The sequence below is a fragment of the Camponotus vicinus genome, unplaced genomic scaffold (genome assembly GCF_025532165.1).
Source record: "Camponotus vicinus isolate PSW18456_S1 unplaced genomic scaffold, iyCamVici1.0 SCAF_2, whole genome shotgun sequence".
In the NCBI taxonomy this organism is placed as follows: domain Eukaryota; kingdom Metazoa; phylum Arthropoda; class Insecta; order Hymenoptera; family Formicidae; genus Camponotus; species Camponotus vicinus.
Genome location: NW_028141956.1, coordinates 21799925 through 21826850, shown reverse-complemented (window position 1 = coordinate 21826850; position 26926 = coordinate 21799925). Strand labels below are relative to the sequence as shown.

At 38.1% G+C, this 26926-nt stretch overlaps 1 protein-coding gene across 2 annotated transcripts; it reads left to right on the top strand.

The window, feature by feature from the left end:
* The first annotated feature begins 4185 nt into the window (after nt 1-4185).
* LOC145966776 (uncharacterized) lies at nt 4186-26167 on the top strand. 2 transcript variants are annotated; one of them, XM_083091115.1, is made up of 7 exons: nt 4186-4554; nt 16463-16671; nt 20964-21073; nt 21275-21405; nt 25165-25373; nt 25530-25603; nt 25746-26167. In XM_083091115.1, exons 5-7 carry the CDS (start codon nt 25215-25217, stop codon nt 26107-26109), a joined length of 597 nt encoding a protein of 198 aa, XP_082947241.1. In that variant the 5' UTR covers nt 4186-4554; nt 16463-16671; nt 20964-21073; nt 21275-21405; nt 25165-25214; the 3' UTR covers nt 26110-26167. The 2 variants fall into 2 exon arrangements, 1 of the variants encoding a protein (XP_082947241.1); XR_014437154.1 differs by lacking the exons at nt 4186-4554; nt 25165-25373; nt 25530-25603; nt 25746-26167 and adding an exon at nt 21626-23968 and having other exon boundaries at nt 15903-16671.
* The last annotated feature ends 759 nt before the right edge of the window (nt 26168-26926 follow it).

Here is a 26926-nt window from a genome sequence, read left to right as displayed (position 1 = left end):
CGTATCGTATCGTATCGTTTCGTTCCGTATCTCGTTATATCATTGCGTGGAGCGTCGAATTGTGAATATTAATAGAGCCACGAGATTCCGACACTATCGTATTGCGTAAAGAATAGCGGGGTTTGCGTGAGATCGTTCTTCGCGAGTGCGAGTTGCCGTATATCCAAAATCCACTCTGCAAGAATTGAATAATTCGCGAAATTTCTGTTTAAAATTTACGTCCGTTACCATCCGTGTTGTTTGAAATTGCGTGAGGGTCGAATTTATTTTCGCCGAGAGCGAAAGGTCGGGAAGATACCGGATAACATTGCGAGATAATATTTGTGCCCGCTGACGTGGAATTACCGTTACTTAGAACCATCGTTACATCCGATTTTTCTGCGAATTACTTGTAGACTTTACTCATCGATCCGTGAAATTATATTCGATCTCGGAATTATCTGTTAGTCGCGCGTATCATATGTCTTCGTTCCCGTATAGATAATAATCGACTTTCGTATCTTTCTTATTACTCTGATGTTTCTTTCTTTCGAAATTTATATTTCCGATTTCGTTACTTGCGTATCTTCTACATGTAATCTTGGCTATTTTCCCCGTACCGTTAACCCTTTCTATTGTATTTATATCGCCTTGTCGTATACTTTGTTATAAACTTTGTCCATATACTATAATTGTTAAATATATTTATAATAATAATCGAAGGAGTGTCGATCATTTCTCTCTCCCGGAAGTTATTTAGTGCTCTCTCTCTAACCTATAAAGAATTCCGCCCCTCTGTCATTTACTGAGCTCTGGGTTATCGAACCCTTCCGTTACCGTAACGATATCGTGGCGCGGGAGACCGCGCTTGGCGCCCAATACCGCTTTCCTTGTGAGAGCTGCGAGATACTGTACGCTACCGTATTCTGAGATACCGTTTTTTTTGTAAATCAACCAATCTCCCTACCGGCCAAATTTGCACGCCGTCTCCTCCGGATCGGCGTTCTCGAGGCGGACAAATGCGTTGCACTAGTAAAATATTCATTTTTCGATTATCTTACCTTAATACTTTTATGTACAAAATAATGAGAGTAATCAATCGGTGTAAAGAAAACATAGTTGTTTTTAAGAAAAAATACAGAATTGTTAATTGCAAATTACATATTTTTTCTTAAAAACAACTATGTTTTTTCTTTACACCAATTGATTCCTTTCATTATTTTGTACATAAAAGTATTAAGGTAAGATAATCGAGAAATGAATATTTTACTAGATATTTTATGGTTTATGTAAAATTAAGAAATTATTTCAAGCCTCATAACTCGAAAAGTACTTAATAAAAACTAACTTAATTATAGTGTTTTGGAAAGCTCTCGAGATAAGCTACAAGAATATGTAATAAAAAATTGGGGTTTCCATTTACAGAATTCAAGGTGACTTTTACGTGACCTTGACAACACTCTTCAAGGTCATACTGATATCGCCGTGTAATGCGTTACTTGAAACCTTACAACTTTTGTCTGAAATATATTTGTCTACCGCGCTCAGTTTTTGAGATATTCGGCTGATACGGGTGATCTGTGACACCCTGTATATGTAAGGAAATGTGTAAATAATATTTTGACCATTTATCAATTTGAAAATTGATTATATTTTGTTATTTTATTTTTTATTTTTATTTATTATTTATTTTATTATTTTATTTTTATTTTATTTTTATTATTATTCATTATTATTAAATTTTTTACATTTCCTTTTTAACGGAAGAGACCACCACCTTCTCGCGGTTTCCGTTGAGCAACAAGATGTACGTCATACATTAATACAAAATAATAACAAAATACAATTCTATTAAAATAAATTTAAATATTATTTTATTACAATTATTTTTTTAAAGATATTTTTTTTTAATAAAAAAGCGTACATATTGTCTTAGAGTGGAAAAATTTAGATAAAAATTGAGATAAAAATATGTTACATAAAAATTTAGATAAAAATATGTAAAATTTGTTTTTGTACATGTTATATTCTCTTTTTTAAACAACATATAAACTTTTATAAAAAAAAAATCAATGGGAAAATATTATGTGTGATAATAAGTATCGCACATGTTGCCGTCAATTCGTCAGCTCGAGATTTCATGGATCCAATGGATACAATAGACCTTCTCAAAAGACAAGGAGATAGAAGCTAATCTATCCGTCTTTCTCTGTCAAAGGTAACCGAAGGTAACCGTGCGACCGACAGCCACAGGTACCGGCGGGGGCCCGATGGACGCGACAGCGGAGCCGAAACCATCGACCAGTACAGCAAGAGACCCTTAGCCGAAGGCGGAAGGGTCATACTTAGCTAAATAACTCCTGTAAATAGTTAGTTATAAGAAATTAGATTTAGGGTCAGTGGCAGTGCTGAATCGCGAAATGGATTAACTCAACAGCTGACGGCAGGACGAGAAACGACAGGAAGCGTTATCCGGGCGGCGGGATGCTTGGACTGCAAGCACACCATGGAGACATGGGCATACCCACAGATATCTATACTATAACTAGATCGCTAATTCCCATTGATTTTGTACATAAAATGTGTCCCCGAAAACCATGTAATATGGCGGTCGCGCATGCGTAATATTGGTGAAAAACTAATATGGTGGACACTTGTAGCCAGCTAATATTTAAGTTTTCACCTTAAAACTTGTACTTTTTACATTATAAACTTTTAATTTTGTAATAAAATAAATATAAATATAAATATATATATATATATATATAAATGTTATATACATATATTTTTAATCTTTATATATTTTTAATCTTCTATATATATTTTTAATCTTGATTTTAATTATATCATATACCTTTTAAATATATTTTGATATATTTTATCTTTAAAGGCTGTAATAAATTTTAATTAAAAACGAAGAACATTATATATTATTTAAAAATAACTTATATTCAACTGTAAGTTTATACACAAATTACATACTTATGTACATTGTACATAACATCAACCAATCACAAACGTGACTGCTGTCCACGCATGCGTGAGAATTTAGTACATAAATTTCGTGGACATGTATTTGATGCAAGTTAGCGGTCTAGTATATAGTATAGATGTCTGTGGGCATACCAGACAATGGAAGTAGCGTACGAGCGATTTCTATTGTAGTGACCGCGGTTCCGCTTAGCATAGTGTTCGTTGTATCGTTGTATCGTTGTATCGCGAGGAGATGATTGGAATGCATTTGCGAGATTGTGAGAACATTGCTCGGACGATAATTTAGTACTTTAGTAACATAAGGTTAAGATTCATGATAACACGATTTTTTATAAAATGTAGATTGAGAAATACAATTATAATTTATGGTTACACGCTGGCAGACAATAAAATTTGGCGTTTATGTATTAATAATAATCTGTTATACGATTTTTATTTTATGATGATAGCAGCATTTGCGCGGAGCATATATTATTATAATAACTTGAGACTGATTAATGTCAAATCATTAACAGCTAAGAATAGCGCGTATATTATTTTCTCTAATTAGTGTTTTATTGTTTCTAATGCCATATTGTTAATAATTAAAAACAGCGTCTATATTATTTTCTCATTTTATTTTATTTTAGATTAACGCTAATTAGGCGATGTTCGCTAAATTTATTATGCGAAATATTGAAGGACGAATAATTAATATAATAATATTAAAGACCGGCGTTAATTATTTTAGGTAATTAGATTAGACATATAATCTCGAGCATATATCCCTGTAAATATATTTAGGTAACTTGTTGAGCATATTATATACTAAGTCCGAAATATCAAAAGTAAAAATCGTGCGATACGAATTCAAAGATTATTGAAATGCACAGCGGAAAAAGTCAACGACTCATTTATATAAGAGCAAGATCGTTAATTATAGAATTAACAATAATTAACGGAGAGCGACGTGAGAATGACAACGGAACGAATGACGTGATTGGCCGAAGGCGCCGCGGCGGAAGTGTCGCCGCGATTGGCTGGGTGATCTTTGGTGGGGCGCCCACCAAGAATCACGTCAATAAAAGGACGAGGCGCAGAGACTCGAGAGCTCAGTCGGCGGAAAACTTCAGACGCGTTAACGTGAGAAAAATAAAGTCGATACTACGTCCGTGTACATATTCGGTAATTAATTATTACTTAGAATTACAAGCGCATTAAGTGAATCGGATGTGTAAAGTGTGTCTCAATCAAAAATTATAAACTGTAAATCGTACGTGAATAAAAGGACATTGTTATATTGAACAATAGTGTCTTTGTTCGTGCGTGTGTTGTATCACCGCCTTTCCCATGACCTCCTGGCGCATCGCTCTTGGCCCTGGTTATTCCAGAGAGTCGAGGCAGATCAATTCTGGATCCTGTGACGATCCCAGTATCGGTGGAGAGGCTAGACAGGAAGACAACGGCGGACCGGCGAGAGCGGGAAGTTCCTGGGATAGGAAGGACGACTGCCCCCGGGGATCTACGGATCAACACCTTGTTGCTTGTAGAGGATAAAGCAACTGGCGACCGTGAGCGGAAATCATCGCGGCCTGCTTTCCGGTGAGTTTATAGCGTTTCTACAGCGTTTACAGACTCGGTCCGGTTACAGTAAAAAGTGCGGTGAGAATACGCTCGTCACGTGTTGCGGCATTGAAAAATTTCCAAACGGAAACATGGCGACCGTGACAGGACTGCCCCGTCGCGTAAAAGAAAATAAAATTATCCGCGGCGTGGGTGAAAAGAGCCCGATATCGGGACGAAGTATTAACCCGTTATTCCGTAAGGAAAAATAGAGTTTACGACGCTAAAGCGCGAGTGAAAAGTGCCGACGCAAGCGCGAAACTTGAGACGGGCGAACCGATATCCGATTCCGCGCGATAAAGTGGAACTTTCCAACGCGGGAATAAGACGCAATAAGCGCATAAAATTCGGAAAAAAGGTGAAATTTTTTTTTACAAAATAATAAAGTCCAGAAATCCGTAACAAGGACGCAACAAGCGTACGAAATTCGGAAAAAAGGCAAAAAAATTTTTTTTTAAGAAAACAATAGTATCCGTTAATCCGAAAAGGACAAAAAGGTTTATAACGTAAAAGCGCGAACGATAATTTCGACGCAACCGCGTAAGCCAAAACGGATAAGCCGAAACCTGATACTACGCAACAACGCGGAAATTTCCAACGCGTAGATAAGACGTAGCAAGCGTCTCATAATCGGAATAAAAGGCGAAAAAATAAATTTTAAGGCCAAATAGTTCGTGAATATGTAAAAGACAAAGGAATTTACGACGCGAAAGCGCGAGAAAAAGATTCGACGCAGCCGCGTAATCCGAAACGGACGAGCCGAAACCCGATACGACGCGATAACGCGGAACTTTCCAGCGCGTAAATACGACGCAATAAGCGTTAGAAATTCGGGATAAAACAAAATTTTTTTTTACAAACAAAATAAATCGCGATAAACCGAACGGTTAGCGAATAAAAATATAAACTGAAATGATAAGCGAGGCCGGATCATCGACGATGAAGATCGCCAAGGTGGTACATTCCTCGCAATCGATATTGCGTTCGGGGAAGATTAGAGAAATATCGGAATCGCAACCAAACCTTAACGCGGAAGGCCGTACGCAAACGGAACGCGACGAGAGATTCGAAATTCTCGAGCGCAAAATGGAAGCGATAATGGCGGCAATAAGCGAGCTAAAAACAAGAAGAAGCCGCGATAGTTCGCCCAGATCAGTGACTTCCGAAGAAGCGAGAAACATCGCAAAGACGAAACGCGCAACGCGCGAAACCGGCTATTCGTCGGACGAGACCAACGCGCGCGAAGCAAACATGCAAATAGCGAATATTGGAGGAATGCGATTTCCACGAGGGGGCTGGATTAAAAGCCCGTTCGACGAATTAAGATTCGTCGGAAGAAACGATAAAATTAACCCGATTAGATTTTTGAAAAGGTTCAACGAAATAGCAGAATACGAAAGAGTCGACGAGATCGAACAACTGTATTTTTTCGGAAAGTGCCTCAAAGATCAAGCGGCAACGTGGTTCAAGATACAAGATTTCGCGTGCGTATACGACGCGAAAAACGAGTTCGTGAAACACTTTTGGGGGGAGAATCAACAAGCGAAATTCCGCGAAAAGATATACCTCGGGAAATATAAAGCGAACAAAGGCGCGAGAATGGCAGATTATGCGTTAGATCTCGCGAGACAGGCAAAGCTACTCGACCCGCCCATGGGCGATGCGGAAATTATACGATGCGTCAAGCGGCATTTCGACAAGGAAATTGTACGCGAAATAAAAATAACGACGATAAAAACAATCGCGGACTTGACGTGCCTTCTCGAAGAAGTACAGGGTGGGGAAAAATTATTGGTCAAGCTTTTGCCAGTCGATTCTACTCGTCGAGATCGCCAACATTGCATCATAAACATAGTGCCGCAAAATTAACTTTCAAGGTCATTTTCAATGTCAAATTTTTTTATTGGCTTAGTCGATTCTACTCGTCGAGCTGAACAAAAGTCTCAAAGGGACCATATGCCGGAAATCAATATTTCATAGAGAAATCTTCGTTTCAAGTTTTTTTGCCTGAAATTTCCAAAAAATCGATTTTTATGAAGTCAGAAAATAAATCTGATGCTTATAAAGTTCTTAAAATCATGTTCTGAATATCCTGATCATGATTAGCGAAAATCACCTCCCAAAAATGACCCTGAAAAATTCGTTTTCAAGGTCAAAAATCTGCTTAATCTACTCTTAGCGCTACCCAGGAACAACGACGTGGACGTGGTAGATTTCTGTTCCCTTCGGGGTGACTTGATTATTGTGAGTTCCCCTCGCCTCTCACTTCGGGGTGACTTGATTATTGTGAGTTCCCCTCGCCTCTCACTTTATCGTCGTCGACGCTGCCTACGAACAAACAGAACTGACCCATCGGCCCCAATAGCTCTGAGCAGTTGTGCTTGTCTGCCAGCTTCAACGTAACCACCACCGTTATCAATGTAAGCTTGGAGTCTCTCCACCAAATTATCTCGCACTCTACGGAGCACAGCTCGATTTCGTGCTAAAGTAGCAACCGCCTCAATGCGATCTCGTAAATCCTGAGTCGTCCTTAAAGCCCTGCCTGACCCATAAACAATGGCTTTCAGATCTCCCCAGAAATAAAAGTCCAGAGGGTTCAGGTCAGGTGAACGGGCGGGCCATAAGTGTGGCGCAGGATTACGATCCATCGAGTTCCAAAAGCTCGTTGTAAAAAAGCGCGGACTTGCCTGCCGAAATGCGGTGGAGCACCGTCATGCATAAAAAATTCGATTACGGGCATTCCTCGGAACCATACGTCGCAGTCGATTCAGGAGAGTATGACGTAGAAACCGCAAATACTCAACGCTTGACAATCGGTTTGAGAGAAACACAGGAGCAATATAATCATTCCCGAGTATCCCTGCCCAAACATTGACTGAGAAACGGCCCTGCTGAACTCTTTGGACCATTGCGTGTGGATTGCGTCTGCGCCAGATGCGAACATTTTGCCGGTTCAAAATGGAAGTGCTGGAAAAACTGGACTCATCAGTGAACACTACATTTTTCAGAAAGTGCCGATTTCTTCGGATCTTGCGAAGCATCCACCGACAAAAACGAAGACGAGCTGTGCGATCACCAGATCGTAACTCATGCACTACCTGCACTTTGTAGGGTCGTAGGCCTTCCTCATGGAGAATGCGCAAGACTGTTTTATGATCAACCCCTACTCGCGCGCCTGCGTCGTGATCCCATGACAGGATAAGTTCGAGCTAGAGCAATCACACGTTCCTCAATTCTCAAAGACACACGAGGACGACCTGCCCTACGGTGGCCAGCACCTGCAAAATTCATTTGCTCCTGATTATGGAATCGTTCATCGAGTCGTTGAAATTCTCGACGATCAGGCACGGACCCTGGACGTAATGGTCTGCCATTAGCTTGGCGTCGCAACCAACTAGCATAAAGAGCTCGTGCTCGTGTGTAATTACCATGAACACGATCAATTGCTCGAAGCATTAGACGTTGGTCACCCATCCCGATGCGCCCGATCACGGCCACCACGTCGAGGCATGCTACAGCAACGTTATTCTTAGAAAAAATTTGGTAAAAAATTAAAACAATTTTTTTTAATTTTACACTGAAAATTGATTCAAGATCAGCGGCGGTCTTCTAATAATCACGAAAAAGGTCTGGATATGGATGGAAAGCTTCTTAAGCACAAGTAACGAATGTCTTATGGAGCGATATATTATTCCTCTCCGAGGCAAATGACCGTTGCTTTAAGGAACCAACAGCCGTTGAAATGTTACTGGGTACCAAGATATCCCGAAGGGAACAAAAATCTACCACGCCCACTTCGTTGTTCCTGGGTAACGTTAAGAGTAGATTAAGCAGATTTTACACCCATGACAATTAATTTTACGAAATTTTTTGGCTTCTAAAAACTTGAAACGAAGATTTTTCTATGAAATATTGATTTCCGACATATGGTCCCTTTGAGACTTTTGTTCAGCTCGACGAGTAGAATCGACTAAGCCAATAAAAAAATTTGACATTGAAAATGACCTTGAAAGTTAATTTTGCGGCACCATGTTTATGATGCAATGTTGGCGATCTCGACGAGTAGAATCGACTGGCAAAAGCTTGACCAATAATTTTTCCCCACCCTGTACAAGACGAGAAGGAAATAAATGTCAAGAATCGCGAGGATCAAAAATCCAACACGAAAGCGTTCGGAAACACGCGTAAAGCAACAAGCTCGGGATACCGGAACAACGCGTATAAATGGCAAAGCGGTAAATCCGGCAATAAAACTAGTCAAACGACGACGAGTCGCGGAAACGCGGATAAAAATCGCGACGCGAATAAACAAAAAGAACCGATCGTCGAATTCCCGACTAGCAAAAGCGAGCAGGAACACAAATATAACGCGAAAAAACCGGGATCGAAATTCGTTAAAGAAAAGACCAACCGGAACAAAAAAACGAACGATCGTGGCAAAAAAGGAGGAAAGGCGATAAACGCCATCAGGAAGAAAAACTGCATCGAGAAGAAAGCAAAGCCGAAAACTCGCAGAGACCGAAGTGCAGCGTCGTCGAATGAAGACGATATGAAGCCGAGCGTTGTCTATAGAAAATCGAAATCCGCGAAACGCCAACAAAGAAAACGTAAACAATTAAACGCGATACGAAGAAACAAAAGCTCCTCGAGCGAAGCCGAAGAGGATAACCGGGAAACCGAGAGCGAGATCGAAACCGACGATAGCGCGGACGAAAGTATCCAGGAATCGGAAACCGACAAAAGTCGTCTGCCGTCGGACAATGACGACAGCGAGACGAGTGAAATATTCGAAGGCGAAACGTCAGAAGACGAAGAAGAATACCGAGAAGTACAACTCGACGCGGTAAAACACGAAAAACGAAGAGAAAAAATAAAGCAGCGAAATAGCGATGACGAAACATCGTCGAGCGAAAACGCGAGCGAAGATTCCGAAAGCGAATCGCACGGATACAAGAGTGAATACCGAAAAGTACAACTCGACGCGATAAAACGCGACAAACGGAGAAGGGAAGCAAAGCCGCTAAGCAGCGACGACGAATCATCGTTAAGCGAAGAAGCGAGCGACGAACAGTCCGAATACGAAGAAGTCCACACGAATGACGATTGCGCGCGATGCGATGAATACGAATCATCATCGGACGAAGAATCGAAATACGAGTCGTTCGAAAACGACAATGACGAAAAAACGGACATAACTCGTCTAGCGATAGTCCGGACGAAGCAAATGATGCAGGACATCGAAGAAAACGAAGACGAGATGGAAGAAGAAAAAACGGAGATGAAACCCATCATTCCAATAAATATAGGAAACACCGTGGTCGAGTCACTAATAGACACGGGAGCCGAAACATCAATAATGACGCGTGAAACCGTCGAAAGATTAATCAAAGCCAAAGAGAAATTTGACGAAATTCCGATAAGAAAATGCAGATTAGTCGGAGCGTTCGGGGAGAAAGGCCAAACGGCACCGTACAAAATACAAGTCAAAATGCTGATAACGGACAGCGAGATGACACACGAATTTTATATAACGGAAAAATTAGCTCACCCGATGATAATAGGAAACGACGCGTTCGTCAAGCATAGAGCAGCGATACTATATACCGACGAAGGATTCAAATTCGTGTTCGGAAAACCGACGAAAACCAAAGGAAATTCGAACGACGATAAAACGCCAACGAAGATAACGGTAAGAAATCGGGAAAAAACCGATAAAACAATCGCGAATCTCAGAAAAGACGACGAATCCGAGCGACCAGAAGGGGGCATCGTTACAGAAAAGAAATCGACGATAAACGGCGACTCCGCGGAACTAGAAGGGGGCGTCGAATTAACGGAACTAGAAGGGGGCGTCCAACGCGAAGAAATATTGAGGAAACATAGAGAAGCGTTCGTCGAAAAAATCGGCAGGATAAACAACTATAAGCATCACATAGAAATGACCGATGACAGAGCGTTTAAGAAGAAGACGTACCCTATCCCAGAAATACACAAAGGAAAAGTTAAAGAACTCATACAAGACTGGGAAAAACAAGGAATTGTAAGAAAAGCGGCTACTCAGTATATAAGCCCGCTAGTTACAGTCATTAAAAAATCGGGCGACATAAGATTATGCCTCGACGCCAGAGAATTAAACAAGAGGATGAAGAACGACCACGCGCAGCCGCCGACGATCGATGAGATATTCAACAAAATCGGGAACAGAAAGTATTTCAGCACACTCGACGTAACGCAAGTTTTCTGGCAAATACCACTGGACAAAGAGAGCCAGAAATACATCGGTTTCATCTTTAATAACCACACATACGTTTTCAAAAGATTACCGTTCGGTCTGAAAACGGCGGGAGCATCATTTACTCGCGCGATGAATAGAACACTACACGACGAATCACTAGACTTTGTGATCGTATACCTCGACGACATACTAATAGCGTCGAATTCGTTAAACGAACATCTAGAACACATAGATATTGTATTAAACAAATTAAAAAAAGCAGGTTTTAAATTGAATAAAGATAAATGCGAATTCGTCAGAAGAGAGGTCAAATTTCTCAGACACACATTCGACGAGATAACAGCCAGCATAAACGACGAGACGAGATGCGCGATCAAGAGTTTCCCGAAACCAAAAAACATTAAAGCGGTTCAAGCGTTCCTGGGCCTAGCGAACTGGGACAGACGATTTATAAAAAATCTAGCGAGACTAACGAAGCCGCTAGAACGATTATTAAAAAAAGACGTGAAATTCGAATGGAGCGAAACCGAACAGAACGCGTTCAACGCAATTAAGCAAGCATTCGAAGACGCGCCAACGTTATATCTGATAAAGGCGAACATGAACTTCGGAATCGATGTCGCATCAAAAACGGGATTAGGAGCGAGATTGTTCCAATACAACGATAGCGAACCGACGAAGAAATTTACAATTGCATATGCGAGCCGAAGAACGCCGAGAAAAATTACACAATTACAGAACTCGAGTGCCTGGCATTGATATTCGCATTGAAAAAATGGCACACACTACTTATAGGAAGAAGAATCAAGATCGATACGGATCATCGAGCGTTGCAATTCGTCAGTTCGTGCGCTAACGCTAGCGAGAGAATAGCAAGATGGATGTCGTTCATGCAAGAATTTGACTTGCAAATTCAGCACATTCCAGGAAAAGAAAATATAACAGCGGACGCATTATCGAGAGAATTCGACGAGAAAGCAAGCAAAACGCCGAAAGAAAAACGTATTTGAAATCTGTCCGATGCTACAGGACGAAGAAAACCATAATTCTTGTGAATGGTTCGAAATTATAAAGAACGCGCAAAAAACGAATGATCGTTTAAGACGAAAATTAACAAATCCCGAAACGGATTATCGCGAACGCGACGGACTCATTAGAAGAATAAAAGAAAACGAAGAAAAAATAGTAGTACCGAATACCGTAGCATGGAGACTCGTCGAGTCGATCCACAAATTCCTGCTGCACTTCGGAACGGATAAAGTCGCGAATTTTGCGAAAAAATATTTCGAAATCAACAACATAGACAGAATAACAAGAGATGTAGTCGCGTCTTGCAAGACATGCATCGCGACCAAATATTACACAAGACCGATGAGAGGCGTCGAATACTATGAACTACCAGACGATAAAAACAAAACAATATCGTTAGACATATTCGGTCCATTACCGAGAACGCAAAGCAGCAACAGATACATTATAGTTATGATGGATTAATTTTCTAAACTGATAAATTGTTACCCGGTAACAAATCAGAAATTACAAACAATCATCGAAACGATAGATACGGAATACCTAGAGAAGATGCCGATACCCGAAACAATTTTAACAGACAACAGTGGACAATTCCTAACAGAGGAATGGAAGAGATACGCCGAAAGAAGAGGATTTCAAGTGAGAAAAACATCTCCATACAATCCGCAATCCAACCCAGTAGAAAGGGTAATGAGGGAATTAGGAAGAGTGATAAGAGCATATTATCACGATAAACATACACAGTGGGACACGATTATAGAAAGATTCGTCGAAACTGTAAACAATACGCAGCACTTCAGCACCGGAGAAACACCGATAGAATTATATCCGGAAATAGAAAACGGTTTGCGAATAGACGAAAGAATACTCCCTGCGATACGCGGGAGATAGACGAGATACAATCGAAAGAATAAAAAAACATCTCAAGAAGAAAGTCGCCGACAGAAAAAAACAGACGGACAAACACGGAGAGGCGAGAGAATACGCGAGCGGAGACCTAGTCTGGATCAGACTTCATAGAAGATCGGATGCCAGCCGAAGGGTAACAAGAAAAATACATCTAGTATATCAAGGACCGTACAGGATCAGAGAAACGATTAGAAAAAACGCGTACCTGATCGAAGATTTGAACGGACAAACAATAGGAACGTATAACTCGAGACAGTTACGACCGCATCGCGAACCAAAATTTAAAGAAAATCGCGAAAATATACGCGATGAATCGATAGAACGACAAAATATTAGAAGAATAGAAGTCGTAAAATTAAAACCGATAGAATCGTTAAAGCAAAAACAAACCCTTGAAGTTACGCGAAATCCGACGGAAAATATACCCGAACCGAATGAAACAGATATCGAGATAAAAAGGGAAATCGCGAGCGACGAAGAACGCGAAGACGCCAACTGTTACGCGCTAAAAAGATACAATGAGAAATTATTCGAGATAAACGGTATACCGTCAGCATACGATTTCCGCGAACAGAAAGCGAGAAAAATCGAAACAAATAATAAAACCTACGGAGAGAAGATAGAAAAGACGAATAAATCACTATCAGTGGAATCCTGGTTTACTTGCATACAACCTATTAGAGATACATATCTTCCGCCAGAAGAACGAGACAGCAGTTCAAGGAAAAGCGTAAATAGGAATAAAAGCGAGCAGAAAAACGACGGACACACAGTGATTACGAACAAGCAGACAAACGCAAAAGACGATACGAGCTCAGTAAGAAAAAAAAGAGATTCTGCCAAGTACATGACAGACAGACATACGTCGAACGACACGACTGAAAAAACTACGCGTGAAAATTTTCCGGCGGGGAGTCATCAAAGAGACAACGAGACAAAGAGTGGGGATAGCGAGCGCCCCGCGGTGACAAAGAGCAAACGCGAGCGTCATCGAGTCAGTAGCGCGGAAGATACCGAGCGAGTGACACGCGTGAAAAAACAAAGCGACGACAAAGAAACCCGCACGGCAAGCGAAATACCGATAAAAACGGTAAATTCGAATTCAAAAAAGCGTAAGCTAGTAAGCGAGAATACCGAGATCGATGACATCGTAAGGATGGAGGAAAAATTAAAAGAATTAAGCGAGAGGGAAGAAGAGCTAAAAAGAGAAGCAAGGCGACTAATGGACGAAAAAAGGAAAACGTGCCAAAGCATCGCCAGGAAGAGAAACCGAATAAGAGAGTTAGAAGGTCTAATTCGCATGTTAAGAGAAGCACCAACGATCGACGAGGACAGCGATGGCGACGAACAACTCATTGGAATAATGAGAACGATGAATCAATTGCCGAAAGAAACGGAATACATCACCGAGAAACATATTGTGATCGACGAGGAAACCGGAATGCTAATGACGATTAACTCGTCAATAGCGATCAGCTCAAACATCCCGTTACACATAAGAGATGAAAAACCAGTAACGATCACGCAGAATATAAAAAGAAATACCATTGAAAAGGTAATAACAGCAGATTGGGCGACTAAAATGATAAGGTGCGACATGTCCAGGGACAACAGAGAGATACCAGGCACGAGACAAATACTCCCACTCGGAGTGTCAAAGCCGAAGACCAGAGAACCGGACGAATCAACACCAATGGAACATCTGGACGAGGAAGACACGGATGAGCAGCTACCGGAGACTGAAAACGAAACAACCGAAGTACGAATTACGGAAGAGCAATCGGCACGAGAGGAAAACGAAGAAACAGGCGAGAAATCGAAAGCTCAAGAAATAAAAATAAAAGAAATGAAGATAATCAAATCCATACCGAAGGAATTGAAACAACTAATCGACTCAGCGAACAATGAGACGATTATTCAAAAAAAGACGAGACGTACGAAAACAACGAAATCGTACGCTGAATCATCGTCGGATAAATCCGACGACGAAATATGCAGATTGCGAAAGCTTTCAAGGAGAAAGCATTGGAATAAAGGCTCTGCAAAAAGACCAAAATCATCGAGAGCGACCGACACCCCAGCACACCCAGAGTCGGAATCGTCGGAAACCACAATTCCCGACGCTCCCGAAGAAGGGGGTATGCGACCGACAGCCACAGGTACCGGCGGGGACCCGGTGGACGCGACAGCGGAGCCGAGACCATCGACCAGTACAGCAAGAGACCCTTAGCCGAAGGCGGAAGGATCATACTTAGCTAAATAACCCCTGTAAATAGTTAGTTATAAGAAATTAGATTTAGGGTCAGTGGCAGTGCTGAATCGCAAATGGTTAAGCGCGACGATTGTAAGGCAATAATAAAATCAAGCCTTAATCGCGAAATGGATTAACTCAACAGCTGACGGCAGGACGAGAAACGACAGGAAGCGTTATCCGGGCGGCGGGATGCTTGGACTGCAAGCGCACCATGGAGACATGGGCATACCAGACAATGGAAGTAGCGCACGAGCGATTTCTATTGTAGTGACCGCGGTTCCGCTTAGCGTAGTGTTCGTTGTATCGTTAGATGCGAGGAGATGATTGGAATGCATTTGCGAGACTGTGAGAACATTGCCCGGACGATAATTTAGTACTTTAGTAACATAAGGTTAAGATTCATGATAACACGATTTTTTATAAAATGTAGATTGAGAAATACAATTATAATTTATGGTTACACGCTGGCAGACAATAAAATTTGGCGTTTATGTATTAATAATAATCTATTATACGATTTTTATTTTATGATGATAGCAGCATTTGCGCGGAGCATATATTATTATAATAACTTGAGACTGATTAATGTCAAATCATTAACAGCTAAGAATAGCGCGTATATTATTTTCTCGAATTAGTTTTTTATTGTTTCTAATGCCATATTGTTAATAATTAAAAACAGCGTCTATATTATTTTCTCATTTTATTTTATTTTAGATTAACGCTAATTAGGCGATGTTCGCTAAATTTATTATGCGAAATATTGAAGGACGAATAATTAATATAATAATATTAAAGACCGGCGTTAATTATTTTAGGTAATTAGATTAGACATATAATCTCGAGCATATATCCCTGTAAATATATTTAGGTAACTTGTTGAGCATATTATATACTAAGTCCGAAATATCAAAAGTAAAAATCGGGCGATACGAATTCAAAGATTATTGAAATGCACAGCGGAAAAAGTCAACGACTCATTTATATAAGAGCAAGATCGTTAATTATAGAATTAACAATAGTTAACGGAGAGCGACGTGAGAATGACAACGGAACGAATGACGTGATTGGCCGAAGGCGCCGCGGCGGGAGTGTCGCCGCGATTGGCTGGGTGATCTTTGGTGGGGCGCCCACCAAGAATCACGTCAATAAAAGGACGAGGCGCAGAGACTCGAGAGCTCAGTCGGCGGAAAACTTTAGACGCGTTAACGTTAGAAAAGTAAAGTCGATACTACGTCCGTGTGCATATATTCGGTAATTAATTATTACTTAGAATTACAAGCGCATTAAGTGAATCGGATGTGTAAAGCTCAATCAAAAATTATAAACTGTAAATCGTACGTAAATAAAAGGACATTGTTATATTGAACAATAGTGTCTTTGTTCGTGCGTGTGTTGTATCATCGCCTTTCCCACGACCTCCTGGCGCATCGCTCTTGACCCTGGTTATTTCAAAGAGTCGAGGCAGATCAATTCTGGATCCTGTGACGATCCCAGTATCGGTGGAGAGGCTAGACAGGAAGATAACGGCGGACCGGCGAGAGCGGGAAGTTCCTGGGATAGGAAGGACGACTGCCCCTGGGGATCTACGGATCAACACCTTGTTGTTTGTAGAGGATAAAGCAACTGGCGACCGTGAGCGGAAATCATCGCGGCCTGCTTTCCGGTGAGTTTATAGCGTTTCTACAGCGTTTACAGACTCGGTCCGGTTACAACCGAAGGTAACCGAAAGTAACCAAAAGTAGTCGAACGTCGAGCGTATATGGATGAGAGCTTATGCCTTAAGTCGTAATCACACTATAGGTTGCGAACTCGGTTGCGGTTGAAATTGATCAATCAGAACAAAACAATTTGTCCACCGGCTACTCTGATTGGTCAATTCCAACCGCAATCAAGCCCGCAACCCGTAGTGTGATTACGGCTTTAGTGCGCGAAAAGTGGACGTGAACTATGTCCATTACGCTCGGTAACGAAACATGGTTTGTGTCTATGATATGGTTCATGTCCGAACTATTCAGATGAGATGGACAGTCAGATAAGAACCGATAATCCATCGTTCTGCCTTTGTCTCACTAATGACAGACCACGCGACTGCCACGCGACGAGCTTACGATTTTATCTCGTTTCCCTTCCCTTTCCTCTCGTCGCGCTTTTACGTTCTTCGTAATTAATTGAGGACAGAAAATGTTAAAAAAATTCGGGCACAGTTAACATTAAATAAATACATTTATAAAAATATTTTTTAATTATTTATTTATATATTATTTTTAACTTTTAGAGTTAATAATAGTAAATTTGAATTCCTTTTTCTCCGCCTCCACCTCTACCCCGGCCTCTACCTCTTCCTCTTTTACCTCTCCATCCTCCTCTTCCCCTCCATCCTCTCTGCGCAGCAGCAACAGCTGCTTGTATCACCGATTGTAATTGTTCTTGCTGCAATAAGAGATAAATATTATATATATAATAAATATTATATACCCTCGAAAAGCGAACTCTGAAACAGCCTCGTGCAAGGCGTCAAATATAATATATATATATATATATATATATATATATATATATATATATATATGTATATATGTATATACATATATCTAAAAACAACATGCTTTCGTAAATATACATGAAAGCGAGACAAAGCAAAACATTCCGCGATTTCTTTTATTAACACTGTTGACCGCTGTTACACATGTGATATATGTGCGGCCGTCAAAATATTAATATATAATCGGCTCCGTTGCCGTGGCCGTCGGGGCTGTCGCCGTCGCCGTCGCCGTCGTCGGGGCCGTCGCCGTCATCGCCACCGTGGTCGCCGTGGTCATCGGGGCCGATGCTGTGGCCGTCGCCACCGTGGTCGCCGTGGTCGCCATGGTCATCGGGCCCGTTGCCGTGGTCGCCGTGGCCATCGGGACCATCGGGACCATCGTCGTCGTCGCCACCGTGGACACCGTGGCCGCCGCGGCCGTCGCCGTCGTCGCCACCGTATCCGCCGTAGCCGTCGGGGCCGTCATCGTCATCGTCGTCATTGTATTTATATGTATACTGCAACAATTCAATATTAATAAAGTACATAAGCATTTATGTATTTAAAATGACATGTATAATGAGTAATTATATGTATGATACTCACTAAACTCGGTGCCGTCCTTCCTTGTCCTTCCTCCTGTACTTCCAGGCAACGAATAATCGTGAATCCGATCGCCGATAATGATGCCAGATTCGAGACGCTGCCCGCTACGCACACAAGGAAAGAGCCTTATACGTGTGCGCTCGGTCAACTTTGGGCAATAGAAGAGCGCAGACAAAGAAAGAGCCGCTCGGGAAAGAAAGAGTCAGCGAATTATTGTCTGCGCCCTTCTATTATCCGAAGTTAACCGAGCGCACACGTAAAGCTCGCTACGCTGACTGATTATTCTCAGCGTGTTGTCGCGCATTACTTGTTTCATAACATCAAATAGCCGCGAAATCACACTTTGAAACGTAATTCTTTTATATATTAATAAAAGATTAAAGAATCTGTTTATTGTTAATTTTGTAAAGTTATTTTCCCACACAGCACATGATATTATACGAATATTCTATATTCATACTGTGAATATACGTACTGTACGTAATAAACGGAGGACATCTCTATAACATCTCTTGTAGTATATTATTACCTGTATATTCCTAGAATATTCCCATTACATCTCTCGTAGTATATTATTTTTCGTATATTCTGAGGATATAGTTTTATTATCTTTTATAGTATATTACTAGCCGTATATTCTCAGAATATACTTTTAATTTACGCGAATTTATATTGACGGATATATATATATATATATATATATATATATATATATATATATATATATATACAGGGTGAGCCATTTTAATAAACGCACGCAATTATTTCGGAAACAAAGAGAAAAAATATGTAATTTGCAATTAACAATTCCATATTTATTCTTAAAAACAACTATGTGTTTTCTTTACACCAATTGATTCCTCTCATTATTTTGTACATAAAAGTATTAAGGTAAGATAATCGAAAAATGAATATTTTACTAGATATTTTACGGTTTATGTAAAATTAAGAAATTATTTCAAGCCTCATAACTCAAAAAGTACTTAACGAAAAGGTACTTAATTATAGTGTTTTGGAAAGCTCTCGAGATAAGCTACAAAAATGTGCTAAAATATATAGGGTGTTCCATTTAAAAAAATTGAAGTCACCTTCACTTGACCTTCAAATGACTCTTCAAGGTCAAACCAATGGTACCATCTTATGGCCCCCTCGAAACCATACAACTTTTGTCTGAAACATTTTTGTTTGCTGGGCTTAGTTTTTGAGATATTTTACTATCCAAGTTAAAATGGGACACCCTGTATATATAGCGATACCATTTTGATTACGTAATTCCCGTATTGGCGCTGGTGTCTTTCTTCCTTTTACGTTATTGGTGACCGGTGAAAACGTCCATGTGATTTCTCACATATTAATCGCAGGTAATCATTTTCTTTCAAAATGTATTAAATCTATAACACAACATATTCTATAAAAGATATTTTCGTTTTAGAGATACCCAGTTAGCCAAGTCTGCTCGAACAGATTTCGCCAAGTGCTTGCTAAAAATTGTTGTCAGCAAAAAGGCTACAATTTTGCTACAAGAGTTGTTATTACCTGATTAAGCTGGCAGATTGGCGGCGAAAACCGAGCAAAGCTTGCTGACAAAATCCGACAACAAATTGGCGGCAAAAAGCAAGCGAAGCTTGCTGCATTATTTGACGTCAAATTGGCGGCAAAAACCAAGCAAGATCTGCGCGCACAAAATTTGACGTCAAGTTGGCGGCAAAACCCGAGCAAAATCTGTGCAGGAAAGTCTGATGACAAATTGTCAGCAAAAAGCAAGCAAAGCTTGCTGCATGACTTGACGTCAAATTGGCAGCAAAAACCGAGCAAGATCTGCGCGCATAATTTGACGGCAGATTGGTGACAGAAACCGAGCAGAATCTGCATAATCGGTATTTAGATGGCTTGATTCAATAGTTCCTTCGCTTTCCGCTACGCGATGCACGCTTTCTCGCAATCAAATTTCTGTTAGAAGTAGATATAAAGCCTGCTAGTGGCTATTAATAAAAGATCAAAAGTATATTTCTATTGGTTTAATTTTTGATATCTCATACAAGCCTGATATGAGAATATTAAACTGATTAGAATCAACAGGATAAATGGAAAATTATCCTATTTAAAGCATAAAGCAAGAGTTTAATTATCATATAAATTATGTCTCAATTTTATAAATTAAATTTAATTATTTTCACAATTTAGTTTATTATTAATTTAATTAAGTTGAAAGAGAATTTACTACGTGAGATATAACTTCGATATAACATTACATTTCATAGTTATTTATGAAAAGAAAATTATAATTTACCAATAAAACTTATTCTGTAATATTAAATTTTATTGCACTTTGGTCAAAAGCAGATCATGCTCGGTTTCTACCGTCAATATGCTGTCAGATTGCGCGCGCGCAGATCTTGCTCGGTTTTTGCCGACAATTTGACGTCAACATGTCAGCAAGCTATGCTCGGGTTTTGTCACCAATTTGCTGTCAGGTTATGTCAGCAAGATTTACTAGCAAAACACGAGTTTAATGCGGACACAGATGGCTATGGATTTGGTGTGGAATTTTGATTAAATTTGCTGCCAATTTGCACACAATTTGTTAACATTTTGCTTACTGGGTACTTGTATTTTTTATTCATATTTGATATTTACGATAAAATATTTTAAAGTCAAATAACCTCAAAACCGCATATTTTAAAACTTTATCTTATTGTGAATTTTTAGATTAGTGAGATATAAATACTTGTAATTCTTAAGTAATTATTATGAAACTTGTCATATACGTCAAAAAAGTGCAACTTGAAATATCTATATGCTTATATGAAATTCTTTTTTTGTTGCAGCGTTGCCAAGAAAGAAGCGGAGAAAGAAAATAGAGAGAAATTTATGAGAGTCCACTCCTGCATATTTGCCTGTGGCAAGCTCCACATACAAGTGGGACATAAAACAAAGAGTAAGTATAGTAAATTATAATATAAACATTAAATTATAAAATATTAAATTATAAACATATTACTTTTTTCTTTTTATAATGTACCTTACATGCTTCTCTTCCAATTTACATGTGCATGTTACGTGTACATTACATATTTTTTTCTTTTAACAGCAATAGACATGCGCAAACATATTCTTATGTGAAATTCTTCTGTTGCAGCGTTGTCACAAGAAAGGGAGTGGAGAAGGAAAACAGAAAGAGAGAGAAAGACAGAAATTTCCAAAAGAGCACTCCTGCGACGTAATATTTCTCTGTGGAAAGTTCCACACACAAGTGGGACATAAAAAAGAGTGAGTACAATAATAAATTATACAAATATTAAATTATGCAATTCCATGTGCGATAGCCTTTTTTTCAACTATTTTTTACATCTACATATTAGAAATAAAGCGTATACTAATTTGTTATTTGATTAAAATTACATCATAGATATATTTGTTCTTATTTATTAAGAAATAACTAATAGAGTATTTATTAAGAAATAACTAATGAGTATGTTACTTTTTCAAGTGTGATACGAAGATCACACGTCAACGTGACGGATGAGCAGATTGCCGCGCCTATAAAAGTATGGCTCGCCCATGCTAAAGAGCGCATGGAGCGTTCACGAAACGTACAAGAATGAAAAGAATATAAAGCTAAAGTTTTGTTTCTAATAGTTAAAGACTGTTATTATTCTTATTTCTGTATTCTTTTTATTCACAAAGTAATTATATAGTTTCGAATATAAAACGAATATTGTATAGGATTCCGGTGCAATACGTGTGCAATTACAGTGTTACGTCCGGTGGACTCCACGATTCTTTTCTTTCCTCGAAACGATTTCGTGGAAGAAAGAAATCAAGGATCGACTTGCATTTGGAATGTAAAGCGATTCTTCTTAGGAATAAAGATAACGCGTAGAAGAACGCAACCTAACCCTCATGTATCGCCATTAAACTTTAACAAATCTAATTCAGAGAATGGCCAGTCGAGATAGCGTTAACGGAACTCTAAATAAATTCGTGAATTATAAGACGAAAAGTTGTTATAAGAAACTCCAACTGTCCCGTATCTATTGGTACGGCTTTATGTTCGAAGCCTCTCTATCTAAAGAATTTTTAAAATAAAGATCTAGTTCTCGGGAAGATTGTCAAAATCTAAACATACAGCAATATTCTTGAAATTGATAGTGCACGTGCGCTCGTTCGACAAGCCACCCTCAAGCGTTCTCCGAATCGTTAAATCATCAAGAACGATAAGCTAATCAACTTACTCCCATTCTCTACTGAATGGAGCTAAGTCTCGAACCAAAGAGCTTAACCAATAAAAATCTTAAGAAACGCCTCTCCTCCCAAAAATCAGCCTCCTTGTCCTTAAGAAGGGAGTATTGAAATTATTACAAAAGATTCCCACCATCCAGAAAGGAGGAGGAGTAATAACTTTGAAATGCAAGCGCAAGGCGCGACACGCGCTATTAACACTACAGTTGACAGTTCAGTACGCTAATTCTTCCAACGAGCAGCAGTGCAATTGACAGTTCAGTTCACAGTTCGAGTCAAGATTCAGTCATTCAATTTTAAAATTATATATCCTCGGGGATCCTTTTTTCTTGCATTATGCAATTGAGTTATTAATCTGTTTTATATCACAGTGAAAATGATTTTGTTAACATTTAATTGTGCATCGTGTGAATTTTCTGATGAACATCTCCATTACCCAGCTCTTCATGTTATAAACCTCCGACCTCAGCCATTGCAATTTTATCAACGCACTTATTTTTGTGATGCCAACGAGTTGTGAGTAAAATTGAGTAATTTTTATTTTCTCCCTTTCCCATATCTTACTATATCACAATTTAAAATCTATGTCTGACAAATAAATTTAAACGGTTTAATAACCATTAAATTTTTACTAATTACTATCAATCAATCAATCCTTGTCTCACCTCTCCTCCAGTCTTATTCCTTGTTCTTCCTAATTCGCATGGAATCTCTGTAAGGTGATTCGCGAACAATTCCCTGTTCGCCGGGAATCTCCGCAAGGCGATTCGCGAACAATTCCCCGTTCGCCGGGAATCTCCGTAAAGCGATTCGCGAACAATTCCCCGTTCGCCGGGAATCTCCGTAAGGCGATTCGCGAACAATTCCCCATTCGCCGGGAATCTTCGTAAGGCGATTCGCGAACAATTCCCCGTTTGCCGGGAATCTCCGTAAGGCGATTCGCGAACAATTCCTTATTTCTCTTTATTAGCTCTTTCTGATTTATTTACCGAGAATTTATATTGTTTTCTATCTTTATACCTCGTTTCAGCCCTTCTTTATATATATCTTTTCATTTCTACTTTTTCTTTACTCCCTTTCGTTTTCTTTTAATTTCCCATCCTTATATTATAATTTTTATTATTATCTTTTATTTTCTCTTTATATTATTTTCCTTTGAATTATCATTACTTTTGGGAGAAACCGTTGAAATAGATGAATAATTTTCGAACTTAGACTTGGCGAATCTCTTATCTTAATTTTATTATTGTATTTTAATTTAGACCTGTGTTTCAGCGAATTTAGAAAATTTTAATTCTAACTATAACACATATGCGCAAGCGACGAATTCTATACTTCTTCTAATGAGTAAGCGTTATTCATATTTTTATTACACATTCACTTTTTATTTTGTTTTATTTCTTATATTATATTAATTATATGTATATTGTATTAACCAGTCAGAATTTAATTCTTAACGTAAATTCTTCCCTGTATATTCTGACTGATGACTTCCGAACGATTGTAACACCCGCGAGCATATATACATACACATACAGATACCCACTCACGCATACCTACAACTGCTAAGATGTATGTTTCTTTCATTATTTTTTTTTATATATAATATATGTATTTTTAATTTAATGTATAATTTAATTATTTAAACCATTCTCTTCCCTAAATCCTGAGATCGCACTAGGTCCCATCCCGCGTAACAAGGATTAAATTCCTTTACCGAAAAGGGGCCACCGAACGAAAGCTTAAAAACGCAGCGTTAAAGAGACTTTCGGTCGCTGACCTGTGTCAGGCCCTTCACATTCGTTCGACCCGATCCATACACACGCCCGAATAAAGTGTGTCACGAGGTAAGTAAGTTGCGTCCTTCCATACGGCCCATCCATTCTAGGGTCTGGACGTAACAACAGCTTTAAGTAAAATTAAATAAATTTTATTATTAATTTTTATTTTGATACTTTGTAATAAAAAGTGATAATATTAATTTAATAAGTGATAATAATATTAATTTAATAAGTGATATATAAATTTATAAAGAGATAAATAAATATATTTATTTACTGAACACAGGATACAAATTAATATAACTTAACCTATCCTAATCAATATACTAATAATATACTGATAATGATATACTAATAACATACTGAGTGACATTCTATAGATATACCGATAACATACTGCACGTTCCACTGACGATATTCTATGGCCCGTATTCAGAACGCTCTAACATGTACAATAATATCTACACATAAATATGCGAGATGTATGTGCTTTTATTAGAGTACGTATTCACAACGCTCTAACAAAGCAATGTTATCTAAACATGCAATATCAGCCAATAACAGAAAGCAAATTCAGTCAGAACTGTGCAACATACAGCTATTGGTTCCTTTTTTGTCGCATAATGTGGATTCATCTGAAGAAAATGTGCGTGGCACGATATTCAAATGTTCGGAAATATTTTATCGCAGTGTGCATAGTAGGTATATTTGCGTAAATTATATTACAAAATACGTTTTCTATAAAATGCTATAAAATTAATGTATGACATGGTATAATCGTGTAATGTGGACATAAATTCTTAATTATAAACATAAATTGTTAATTAAATTATTTTTTAGATGAACGACAAGAGAAAAGAAAATTTCTCTCTTGACGAGAAAAAATGTATCATTGATTTTGTCTTCCAGAATAAAAGTATTTTGGAAGATAAAAGTAATTCATTAAAAAACAAAACGCTTCGGCAGGAAAAATGGAAAATAATTGCCAACATTATTTCATCAAAAGGCATTGCGCGCGATTGGAAAGATGTACGTGGTGCTTATCAACGCTGGAAAATGCAAGCCAAAAAAAATTATTCGGCGCATAAAAGATCACTACGTGCCACTGGTGGTGGTCCGTGTGATTCAGAACTTACTCCTTTAGACGATATGTTAAGGCAAATCACACTGGAAGATTTCGAGGAAGATGAAAACAGGTTCGACTCTGATGCAATGGTAAGAATGTAACATATAATTATATGATTGTACTATATTTAATGAGATAAAATAAATTAGATATAAAATCTAATATTTATTTTATATTTATTTATTTATTTTTATTTATTTTATATTTATTTATTTCATTTATTTATTTTATTTATTTTTATATAGAGATCATCTTGCAATGTGCAGGAAATAGAAAGTGTACCAAATGAAGGAAATTATTTGTTGGATCCTGTTACAGGGTGAGAAAAACATGTACATTACAAATATTATAAATATACATTAAGTACATTAAGTACATTATAAATATTTATTAATTCTTACTAATATTCTGTATACACATATTTATAACATTGTTATAATTTTAAAAGATTTGTACTTTAGAGAACTGATATGTGAAACTACACCTGTGACACAAGAATTGGAGAATATCAACAACACTGATCAATCTGATTCTCAACCTTCAGATAAAACCAGTGTTTCTGCAAAAAAGCGACAAAAGAAAAATAGTATCATGTCAGCATTTGAAGAAGCAATGTTTAAGATGCACGAAGAAAAAATTTTAAAAGAAGATAAACGTAATAAAACTGAACATGAATTAAAGTTAAAAATTTTAGAAACTGAACATAATAAAAATATAGAGTTAATAGAAGTAAAAAAAAAGAAAGCAGAACTAAAGTTAAAACTGTTAAAAATAGAATTAAATAAACAATTAGAACATTTAAGTAATCAAAGTGATTTAAATTGAAAATTAATTATATTATTTTATATTATTTTATATTAAAAAAATAAATATATTGCAATAATTATAATATTTATTACTTACATTATTATTTAGAGAATGTTAAGAAAAATGTCGTTGTGCAAATTCTAATCGAAATGCTGTACCAGCTTGTACAGCTCTATTTGGGATAGCAGCGTTGTTTTCTTCATTTCCACTGCTATTTTCTTCATCATCTGAATCTGTAAAAAATATATATCATTATGCTTTATCTTATCTTTAAAATATAATATTATAGATTCAACTAACAAATTTTAATTGCTTCACACATTTAAATGTTAATATTAATATAAAAATGTATGTATATTTATTCTTAATTTAGTGTTTCATGATAAATAGTAAAATCTTTTTATTTTATTATGCAAGACTTACCATAATCAAAATAGTCAAATTGTTTCCGTATGTTGAAGAGAATAGCCATAGCAATGATAGCAATCTTTACTGTTTTCAGAGATATTTGCATATCATTACGTAATGCCCTAAACATCCCTTTCCATTCCCCAAAACATCTTTCAACATAAAGACGAGTGCGAATATGAGCCCAATGTACCTTTCTTGACAAGGAGTTTGGGGATGCAAGAATGGAGTTAGGAGATATGGCCTGCAAGGATAACCTCCATCTCCTAATAATAGTATTCCTGTCATTCTGCCTTCCTGTAATATAAATAATAGAGATGAATTTCTTATACCATAATTCAATACTTATTGTAATATTAGTAACAGGTATATAATTACTTACCCAGCAAACACCAAGTAACATTTATATAACTGTTAGTTGTAATTT